Below are 11056 nucleotides of genomic sequence, written 5' to 3' on the forward strand. Positions count from 1 at the left end.
CTGGACATTCTGGAGACCTTGAACAAACACTAGTTAGATGTACTTGGTGGGGAATGCTGAAGCTTAGTGCCTGTGTACTGGAGAAGTGCAGCATGCAGCCACACTCAGCCTTCTTTCTCTGTCCCCAGGCAGGACTGTAACACCAGCCTAGTGCGGGCCTGCTGGAACGAGCTATTCACCCTGGGCCTGGCCCAGTGTGCCCAGGTCATGAGCCTCTCCACCATCCTGGCCGCCATTGTCAACCACCTGCAGAACAGCATCCAGGAAGGTAGGCCTGGAGCATGGGGTGAGCTGTGTTGGTCCAGTCTGTCCCTGTGAAGTAGAGCCCAGTCCTTACCCGGAGACCCAAGTCAAAGACACTTCGGAGCCAGGCTGCCTCCATAGGCATGCAGGCTGGTCTCAGTGTCCCACGGATCTGTCAGTTGAAGAAAGCTGAACTGTTGACTCATGGGCCCTTTCCCAATCCAAGTATTTGAGTTTCTGTCAGACTGTCTAGTTTCATAAATATAAATATATTCGTAAATATAAACAAGAAAAAAAAAAGTTCTGCTTCCTAATGGGTTCTCAGCATTTTCAGAATTATCAGTTCCTGTTTCCATGTTTACAGATTCCCACTTTATGAAGTAAGGACTGTATCTCCTTCTGTCTTTAACTCTCTTTCAAAAACAAAAGTTTCCCCAGCCCAAAGGCCTTTGTGATGTCAGATTGTGTGTCAAGGATGGCTTTAGGCATATTTTTTTTTTAAGTTTTATTTATTTTATTTGAAAGGCAGATTTACAGAGAAAGAGGCAGAGAGAAAGATCTTCTGTCCACTGGTTTACTTTCCAAATGGCTACAATGCCAAAGCTAAGCTGATCTGAAGCCAGCAGCGTCTTCCGGGTCTCCCACGCGGGTGCAGGGGCCCAGGGCTTTGGGCTAATCTCCACTGCTTTCTCAGGCCACATGCAGGGAGCTGGACGAGAAGTAGAGCAGCCAGAATATAAACTGGCGTCCACATGGGATGCTGGCACTTATAGGTAGAGGATTAGCCATCATATCAGCCCCCAAATAAATTAAAAAGAAGAGAAAAAAATAATCATTCACTTGCCATCTTACAAGAATTCATGTAAATTTTTGCAAGATTTGTTTTTATTTTACAGTGATAACAAAGGAGGGAGAGCTGTATCTGCCAGTTCACTCCGCAGGTGCCACAGCACTGAGGCTGAGCCAGGCAAAGCTCAGCGTGGTCTCCTACATAGGTGGCTGGCCCCAAGCACTCGCACCATCATGTTGCTTTTCCAGGCACATTAGCAGGAAGTTGGATTAGAAGTGGAATAGCTGTGGCTCAAACCAGCATTCTAATATGGGCTGTGGGCTTCACAAAGCAGTATACTTTGATGCGCACAGCATAGCTGGGCCACAGTGCCTGCCACTCATGTGTGAGTCTTTAGTGAAACATCAGAAGAATCAATAATATGTACCTATAAGGCAGGGAGAATGACTACTCTAAGGGTTAATTATCAAAACAGAGTAGAATTTGGGTGCCCATTGCTACTTCATCAGCTGGGAAATTAGACTCTTGTTTAATTAGAAAGTGAAATCTCCCACTTACGCTCTGAGGCCTCCCAAAGAAGCTGCTTGTCTAATTGATACTTGCCTTTTTCAAAGGATCTGTGATGTTGCTTTCTAGATAAGCTTTCTGGCGAGCGGATAAAGCAGGTCATGGAGCACATCTGGAAGCTGCAGGAGTTCTGCAACAGCATGGCGAGGCTGGATATAGACGGCTATGAGTACGCATACCTTAAAGCTATAGTTCTCTTTAGCCCCGGTAAGATATGCGGTGGGGACTCTTTTTCTCCTGTGGCTACTGGTTTATCTGAGCGTGAACATGTCAAGGATAGAGCCCTGGCAGACTGTATATGACCTGGAGTTCTCCTGAGAAGTGCTTTGTTACCTAATGTAACTATGTAGATTGTCACAAACCCTTGGCTCTGTTGCCCCTGAAGAACACCAGTGCCTGGTGATGGCATGGACTGACTGAACCATCAGCCAAACTATGCCACACAAGAGAGCACACCACCGTCCAGGGTCTTTTTCCTCCCTTTGGTTGGTTGGGTTTGGCTCTTTGCCCACTCCCAAGTTCTGTCAGGATACAAACTCCAGTCTGCTGTTCCTCAGTCTCCATGTGGAGGAGCCACGGCCACTGCAGGTTGTACAAAAAGCACTGCTTGTCGAAGGTGGACAGGAAGCAGCCAGGCCTTCTAGGGGAAACGAAAGGACAGTAGGGCTGACCTCGCTTGCTCATCCACCCTGGTCCTTCTCTGGAAGCCTCTAAGGAGGGCACATGTGCTGACCCTTGACCTTTCCCATCCTCCCTAATCCTATGAGTAACAAAGTGGCTAATAGAAAAGTGGGAGACATGTAACTGAATAGCTAGGAAGTTTAAAAACAATGGCTTCTAATTGCACACAGTAGCCTTAAAACATGTGTTTTTCCGAGTAGTAGGAAGCCACAGGCCCAGAACAGCCCAGAGGGGTTGCACAGGCGGGGGTAGCCACTCCAAGTCCAGCCCCTTCCCTGAAGCCTTCAGGCCTTGGTAGCAAACAGGAAAAGCCTACTAACAGTGACGTCTCAGCTAGCTCAGTCTTGGCTTTTTTTTAAAAGATTGCTTTATTTGAAAGAATTCCATAAAGAGAGAGGCAAACCCTCCATCTCTTGAGCTTCAGGGCTTGAGTTGTAAAAAGTTCGATTTTTTTTTTTTTTTTTTAAATCATGAAGTCTGCAGATGAGACTGTGAATACAGAGGGAAATTGGGGGGTACTTTCTATTTCAGATCATCCAGGTTTGACCAGCACAAGCCAAATTGAAAAATTCCAAGAGAAGGCACAGATGGAGTTGCAGGACTATGTTCAGAAAACCTACTCGGAAGACACCTACCGGTGAGGCACATGAGCACATGCTTTGGCTTGGAGCAGGAAGAAGTGTGGCTGGAGCCGCCATGTCCTAAAACTTGTGTTGGCCTTCCCGTTGCTAGCGGCCTCTAGCGCCTCCCGTGGGTTACTAGAGTCCCGCAGTTGGATAAGGTGTGCAAGCGTCAGGCCGGATGGGCAGAACTGCCAGGCCGCCCAGTATTCCTGTGATCCTGGGCGAGCCTCCCGGCTGCTGCTCCACTTACAGGGTTGTGGAGTCGATGTCGTGTGGTCTCTTCAGGGGCTGATGCTGGCGGCTTGCGTACCTATGGAAACTCTCTTGTCCAAAATAATTTGAGAGGTGTGCCCCTCTGCTCGGTTATTCTGAGCCCAGAGAAGGCCTGGTGAGTTGTGTTCAGGATGCACTGGCACACATTTCCCACCAAGGGTAGAAGATCTTGCTCCCTTCCCATGACCACTTGTGACCCTCTGAAAGCAACAGCTTTCTATTTCCCTTCTCTTTTGTCCCTTAAAAATATGTGTTGGGGCAGACGTGCCAGTCCAGGAAGACACGTGGCCCCACCTCCCCACCTTGTCTCCTGCACAGACCGCAGCAGGAGCAGAGCAACTCGGGCTCCCTCTACCTCTCCGAGAGGGGACTTGCCCTCAGACAGGTGACCAGCTCTCTGGGTGGTCTTAGCACTGATGCTGGGACAGTTGCCAAGCACCCTGCCTGGTGTGAGGCAGACAGTTCACCTGTTTCAGCACACCTCTGTAGTCCAAGTTCAGCTGTTGTCAAGTAGGCCCTGTTTCCAGTGGACTCGCAGCCCTCATGGCAAATGTAGGATAATCCAACCCCGAAATGGGAACATCACACCCAGAATGCATAAATGTAGCTAGGTCTGTCAGCAAGTTGCTCTCTGCAGAAGTTGCAGGCCTAATCCCCAAGTTCCCATGGCCAAAAGATGAGCTGCTCGGCAGACCGACAGCATGCTCTGGGCCACCGGACCAGCAGTGAGTACAGTGGCCTGGACAGGTGAACAATAATGCTACATTACTACTTGTGTAATAATACATTTTCATTTTTTAAGATACTAAAATAATCACTGCAGAAAAATTTACAGCATTCTAGAAAGCAGAAAGGAAACCCTTTTCGGGGTTTAAAAAAGAGAAGTCCTGTCCAGAAATAACTTCTACTAACTTTATATTTGCAAATTTTTTGTGTGTAATGGGGACCATAAAATACCACAGGATTTAGAACCTCTTGCTCTGTACCGAGGGAGCTCACACTGCTCTGCCAGAGGAAAGGTAGGTGGCATCATGGGCCAGCCTGTCCCTGTGTCAGTTCCTGGTAGGGTAACGGCCTGCTCACAGGACACACTCTGGATGCAGTGTCTGGTGGACTCCCCACCTCCTGGGCAAGGGCATGCTGTGCCCTCTTACTAGGATTTCCCCAGAATTAATCCTTTGTCCTATAGAATGCTGAACGAACACTTGAAATCAGAGCACCGCAGCCAAGGTTTCAGTGTCTGTATTTAGTGATTAGCAGTGCGTGAAATGAAGATGCCATGCTTCAATGAATTTCCAAAATTTCTTCTTTTTGGTGGGTGAAAGACTTTGTTTAAAACATTGAAGAGATTGTTTTATAATGACCATGTCTTGTACCCTTTGTATGTTTTTCTCATGATAAATTCCCAGAAGAAGAAAAAAAAAGACGGGGCTGGAAAGTGGCTGTTGGGCTCAGTACTGCCCAGCGCAGCCAGGGCCTGGGAGCTGGCACTGGGCTGAGGCTCCTGCCGTCTAACGCCATTCCCTCTTGCAGATTGGCCCGGATTCTCGTCCGCCTGCCGGCACTCAGGCTCATGAGCTCCAACATAACAGAAGAACTTTTTTTTACTGGTCTCATTGGCAATGTTTCAATAGACAGCATAATCCCCTATATCCTCAAGATGGAGACCGCGGAATACAACGGCCAGATCACGGGAGCCGGCCTCTAGCGCAGCCCCGGCCCGCCACCAGGAGGTAGCAGACATTCCCCGTGCTGGCCACCCCCCACCTGGTGACCCCAGACGACCACGACTGAGACTCGTAGGACCCTCCCTGCCTCAGAGACGTTCTCATGCCTTTGGATGAAGCAGACTTTGGAACAATCTTTTAAAAACTCAATTTGTATTTAGGAATTCTCAAAGGGCAAAAAACAAAAAATGAAGTTTTATAATGTCAGATTAGTATTAAAGAAAACTAAAAGAAACTAAGAGAACAGTATGTGTGTAAATATATTAAAAATGTCCTTGGAGCTAATAGCTACTAATTACCAGGGTAACAATATTAGCACTTTCTGAGCACTTCTTATCCATGTTAGCAGCATCTTGCCTGTGGGCAGGGCAAGTGGAGACTGCATGTTAGTGTTTTGCTGAAATGCTAAGGATTCTGTGACAACTGCCGAGGGTACAGGAGACAATCATTTCTGTGTAAGCGAAGGCAGCATGATTCCTGACTGTACGCACACATCAGTGATGTTGGGCTCAACTCCTGTGAATGAAAAGGTGACTCTGGCATCATGTATTAAGGGGGGTGGCACTAGTGCAGGTGGAGCACCCAAACTGGAAGCTCCCCACTGGAAGCTGGCACTTGTGGCACTTGCCACAGCCCCTGACCTGTCTAGGACTGGTGTGTGTGGGCTCCACCATGCCTGGAGCCTTCTTCCTGTGGCTGCCTTCTGGGATGAGACTGCCAGACAAGGCCCGCAGCGCCTCCATGTCCATGGCAGATGGCATCTGAGTAGAAAGCCTAAATGGGCATTTTGAACCCTCAACAGCACTTCTGACAGGACAGGTGACTCCATGCTGTCCAGCCGGAAGGACATGGCCTCTGGAGTACAAGGGCCCCCCACCCCGAAGGTTTCTATTCCTGATGAAGGGCCCAAACCCCTGCAGCCATTCAGAGCTAGGGGTCTGGCCTAGGACTGTGTCACAGCAGAAGGCAAAGGTGAGCAGGTTTCAGGATTTTTCTTTCCCCTGTTGACCTTAAATATTATACCATGTCTCCAGACTCCAACTGTCACAGCCTTTTGGCACACTGCATACTTTGGCTCCCCAATGTGTGCCAGTCTGCCACCCCGGGGCATTTTACATGATTGATGCAGAGCAGCAGATTGCCCACTCCTTAAAAAGCCAGTCCCATGCCCAGGATGCTCGTTCTCCCCAGACGCTGACAGTGACCGTAATGCACAGGAACGAGTTTAGACCTACGGCCCCCTAGGCTCTCTGGAGCACAGATAAGCATTGGGTTTTCCATTTGAGAAAGTGACATGAAAAGACCCTGCTGAGTGAGTGCACTGCTTGCTTGTTAAGAAGGCCGGATTAAGAACCTGTATCAGTGTAAAGCTAAAGGTGCACTGCTCAACCTGTTAATTGTATGGTATGCAAAAAGGTATCAGTTCTGTCCCCTGCCTCATGGGCACTCAGCTATGGGCAGGACAGATGCTGCCAAGGGCTCAAGGCAGAACAGAGTGTTTTCTCCTATGTGGGCAGTCGCTGTTACAGACAGCAACATAAGGCCAGGCTTTAACCACAGTTCATAGTTCATGTATTGAATACAAGTACTGCATAGTGGGAGAGGTCATTAGAAATAGAGGGTTTTATTCTGCCAGTTCCAATCTGTTGTCCAAGATAGTGGCGGTTGGGCTGATGGGTTTCATTCCTGCTGGTGATGGGCTGTGGTTTAGAGGGCGTCTTAAGTTCACCTGCACAGAGAGGGGGCCTCCTTCAGCTCTGATTTTTGAGCATGTGCATGTTGGCCTTGTCATAGTTCCTGGAAATACATGTTTCACAGCTTCCAGAGCCCAGCACGCTCAGCAGCAGGCCCTGGAGGCCTGCAGCCACTCAGCACCCAGGCTCAGTTTGGGGAAAGAAGCGCCAGGCCTTGGGCAGGCCTGGCCCAGGACCGGTTCTGCTTTGCAGTTGCTGATTCTAACCTCGGCCTGCTTCTGCTGTCCCTTGGCTGGCGGTGGCTGACTCCAGAGCAGTGGCAGCGGGCTTTGTACTCCACTGGCTTTCCTACCTTGAAGTGACCTTGTTTTAAGGATCACATTTACAAAACCTGAATGCTTGCCTCAGATCCATCCCATCTCCTGTCAACCTGCTTCAGAAAAGTCAAACTAACCAATGAAGAGAGACTCCACAAGGCATTTTCCCCACGTTAGTTGAATGAGACCCAGTCATGGCCACCAAGTTCTGAGCTGTTGCGCTGTGTGAGCCCACTGACGCTGCTCCAGTGGTGAGGGGAGCACGCGGGCTCAGGGGAGGCAGACTTTGCTGTCGTGTTTTGATTACATGGGCTCTTTCCCAGAGGAATCTCAGATAAGGTTAAGGTGGTTACATGTTGGAATTTGTGGAGATCACTGCTAGGAGCATAAAACAAAGACTTAGAAAAAGACCAGACTATTTAAGCAAGTAATATTTTTGAAGTCACTCCTGGAAAATGTTAAGGAAGTAGTGTTAACCATCCTTGTCCTTTGAAATTTCTCTGGAATTTGGAAGACTACATTCCTTACTGCCTGCCCTCTGCTGGGCTTTGGCTCAGGCCGCTGGGCTTCGGGTGTTTGACTGCAGCTGTCGTAGTGTATGTTGGGTGCTTGCCCTCCTGAGGGCCTGTGTGCTAGCAGGGCAGTATTACAAGCCAGGCCACCGCTGTGGTGACCAAGCTAGCTGTGTGTGCTTCTGCCTGGAGCAGCAACAGCCTCACAGCGTGACACATGGACTTGACTCTTGGTCTGGCCCTTCCCCTCTGGGATAGGCACTTCCTACAGAGCAGCCCCATGCCCAGCCCACCCTTGCTGGCAGTTCATATCCAGTATCTAGGGACCTGACCTCACAGGAGTCCAGAAATTATGGGGTTGTGGGTACACTCTGTTCTCTAAACCCAGGCCACAGCAGGTATCACTGTGTGACATCCCTCTCCCAGGGAGGCCCCTGGGAGTGTCTCGGCCTGCACAGCATGCGCCCACAGGCTGCCTTTGCCCAGCTCCCACTGTGTAGATGGTATGACTCTCTGAAAACATCTTAGCTTTGATTGATGCAGATTTCTGAAGCCAACACATGGAAACAGGGTTCTGGACTTCCTCATTGTGTGCCTCTGCCAGTGCGCACTGCACATGTCCATCCCTGGGCCCGTCAGCAGCGTTGTGGGTGTACAGGTGTGCAGGCCTGTATGACGGACTGAATGTACGTGTCTATATCCTCTCCTGTACAGTGTGTATATAGTCTGTGTACATAGGTATATATGATGTATACAGCCATGAAGTCACCTCACCAACTTTGCTTAGGTCTAAAGAGTTCATGGTAGTTGCTAAAGGGAAGCAGATGGTGTGAAAGGTCCCTCAGCAGGAAGCACTGCCCATGGTTTCCTAAACTGCTTCCTTTTGAGTGAGCCTGGCTGGGGGGGGCATGAAATCAGAATCTCCATTCTGCACAAGGAAAATTCTAGACAGAAGTTCTGACAGGATGCCATTCTTGTATTTTCTCAAGGTTCAGACAAGGGCCAGGAAGTTTGGAAGAGTTTTTCCTAAAGCCCAAATCTAGGACTCTTCTAAGTGAGGTCTACTTCCTACACGCCTCCGACCCAGCTGAAAGGAAACTGCAGTGAGAGCCAGCACCTTCCCCAGGACCGCAGCTTTTCTGTGGGGTCCAGGGTCAGGGCCACAGCATGGTCTGGGCAGCAGTCCCTGTGCTCGCTCAACAAGACCGGGGCACTGTCCTCTGACCAGTCTCCCATCTCTGATGCCAGCTGAAAAACCAACAATCCACCCAGTATTCATTTTAAGTAAGCATGAGTGTTGACGGCTAAGCCTTGTGAGGCGCGTAGCTGCAAGTTTTAAATTGTCTAGCTGCAGGCATGTGAATGAAACCCAGATTTCACTCCTTTCTGTAAATGGTTGAAATTTTCTCAGATAAAAATTGTATTTTTGTGCCCTTCAAGCTACAGATGCCAGACTTTCCCTATCCAGCTCTTTCGTGATGAATTTTAATCCTTGATGAGGCTTTAAACTGAGACATGGCACTCAGGAGCGAGCGCTGTGGCTGGAACGTGGAGAGCCCACCCGCGGAATCACTGGGGAACAGCAAGCACTCGCGTAAGCCACAGGTCACTCACGTCCTTCTTATACTAAGCTCCCAGCCGTCTGAGAGCACGTCCTGAGACCAGAGTCCTCAGTGCCTTCTGGGAGACGTGGGCCGTCAGCCCTCCGCTCTCCCACCTGGACGTTGAGAGAAAGCTGCTCCACTGCTCCCTGGCCTCCCCCCGCCGGGACTGGGCGACCGTCCCCATGCCATTGCCCCACGCCGTTGCCCGTCGTGACAATCACACTGCTCAGAGCGGCTTTCCAGGTCAAAATACTGAGGGAGGCGTGGTCTCCACAGGAAACCTTTCCCACATTTCTTTTGGAGCTATTTATCTTAACAGCAATCGAAGTAAAGGAATGTCATGTTTTTATCCCAGCTATACATATTCAAGAAACCAGTGACTTTGGTATCTCAGTATTTATACACAAAACAGAAAAAAATGCTCCACATACTCATCAGTTGACAGACTGTGTTAATGTTTAATGTTTGGCTAATTCTCAGTAGATTTTTACATTAAAAACAAGCTTTTCTTAGCGTTTTTTCAACAACCATCACATTCATGGACTTCAATGCTGCCGCCACGTACAACACAAGTGCTGAAATATTTTTCTACAGTTCCTTGTCTCCCAATTAACTTGTAAACCAGTGTTCAACTAGTTTTATAATGGAAAAACTGCACATTTTTCATAGTGCCGACCATAGTTTTTACCTGTAGTGTGGATTCCTCCTTTAAAAGGTAGCTGTGAGTTACCGGCCCTTTTAAAATTGGGGTTTTAGGTTTTCTTGGGACCGTTTCTGTAACCTCTGCCCTTCACAATATGAATGCCATTACATTCTAACTCCAGGTAAAACCTGTCAAAAGCTGTAGCTTTCCACAACGCACTTCCCTGTGAAATCAGCTGTTATGTGATGGCATTTTAAAATGGCATGTACTTTTTAAGCTGAATTTTATATCTAATCAGTGTCTTCAGTCCTGAAGATCTGCATTGTCGTGTTTGTATATAGAGAATTGCAGTGCATGAATTAGCTTTATGCATTTTATTAAATGCTGTCTCTGTGGCATTGTGTGGCTTACTCCTCCCACCCAAGTGAGGTTTCTACTATTAAAGCAACTGAAAGACTAACGTGCCCCTTGCTCGTCATTCCACCCCAGGACATCAGAGCTGCAGCGTGGCGGCTCCTGTCTGCAGCTCTGCCTCAAGCCTTAGCTGGAGGGCCGCAGCCTCCTGGTGCTCCTGCCCTTGCAGATACGGCTAGTGGAACCACCGGCAGGATGAGCTCCACCCAGCAGGGCAGCACCTTGGTCTGCAGCTCAGGAAGCTCTGGACAGGGTACAGGTGGGCTGTGGGACCCTGGGATCCAGGCCTGAGACCAGCAGATTCGGGGTGGCTGCTCCCTTGGGAGAAGCTCTCAAGTTGCCCAAGCTGGGACGGTCTTAGTGCACTGCCACCTGGCCTCTCCTGCTCCAGCTCGACTTCAAGTCCCCAACCTGGTCCAGAACCCATCAGCAGAAGTCTGGGGAGCACATGGCATTTGGGAGGAACAGGCCGGTTCTAACATGCTCATAGTAATCTTTTCTCCTGTTTATGTACATTTTAAGCCTTTTTTCATCACAACTAAACAGGAAGAGAGAAATTTAAGGTGTTGTTGCCTTGGAAATTTTATCTGCCATGAGGAAGGCTGGCATAGCAGGATCCACCAACAGCCTCCCCTTCGCCCCGGCTCTCCACCTCAACAGCCCGTCACACCCATGCCGAGCCTCACACCCAAGTCTTCTACTCCTGCTGGGTGATGGACACCTACCTAGACTGAGGCAGGGGGAGTCGCCCCCACCAGGAAGGGGTATGGGTACTGTCACCTTAGCTATGGGAACCAAGATGGTAGCAGTGAGGACCAAGGAGTGTAGGGCAAAGAAGCGATCAGCTGGGTAAGCATGCAGGAGTTATGTGGGCAGTGAAAAGGCAGAGCAGCCCCACAGACTCTAACCGGGCTCACATACCCCTGCCTCCCCCAGAGCCCCATAAGCCCTCACCCTTGAACATGAAA

General features: G+C 49.3%; 1 protein-coding gene across 21 annotated transcripts in view; it reads left to right on the forward strand.

Moving 5' to 3' along the window:
* Positions 1-10491, forward strand: part of NR2C2 (nuclear receptor subfamily 2 group C member 2) — a 60899-nt gene extending 50408 nt beyond the window's left edge. For 17 of the 21 annotated variants that reach the window (XM_058678950.1, XM_058678952.1, XM_058678940.1 and 14 more), the window contains 4 exons: positions 129-268; positions 1670-1807; positions 2813-2918; positions 4711-5765. In XM_058678950.1, coding sequence (XP_058534933.1) covers positions 129-268; positions 1670-1807; positions 2813-2918; positions 4711-4885 — 559 coding nt within the window. In that variant the 3' untranslated portion in view covers positions 4886-5765. Of the gene's footprint in view, positions 1-128; positions 269-1669; positions 1808-2812; positions 3186-4710; positions 5766-9032; positions 9161-10163 lie in introns of those variants that run through there. The other 4 variants (XM_058678944.1, XM_058678946.1, XR_009247374.1 and 1 more) reach the window with 4 other exon arrangements.
* Positions 10492-11056: the final 565 nt, after the last annotated feature.

The sequence above is a fragment of the Ochotona princeps genome, chromosome 21, assembly GCF_030435755.1.
Source record: "Ochotona princeps isolate mOchPri1 chromosome 21, mOchPri1.hap1, whole genome shotgun sequence".
In the NCBI taxonomy this organism is placed as follows: Eukaryota; Metazoa; Chordata; class Mammalia; order Lagomorpha; family Ochotonidae; genus Ochotona; species Ochotona princeps.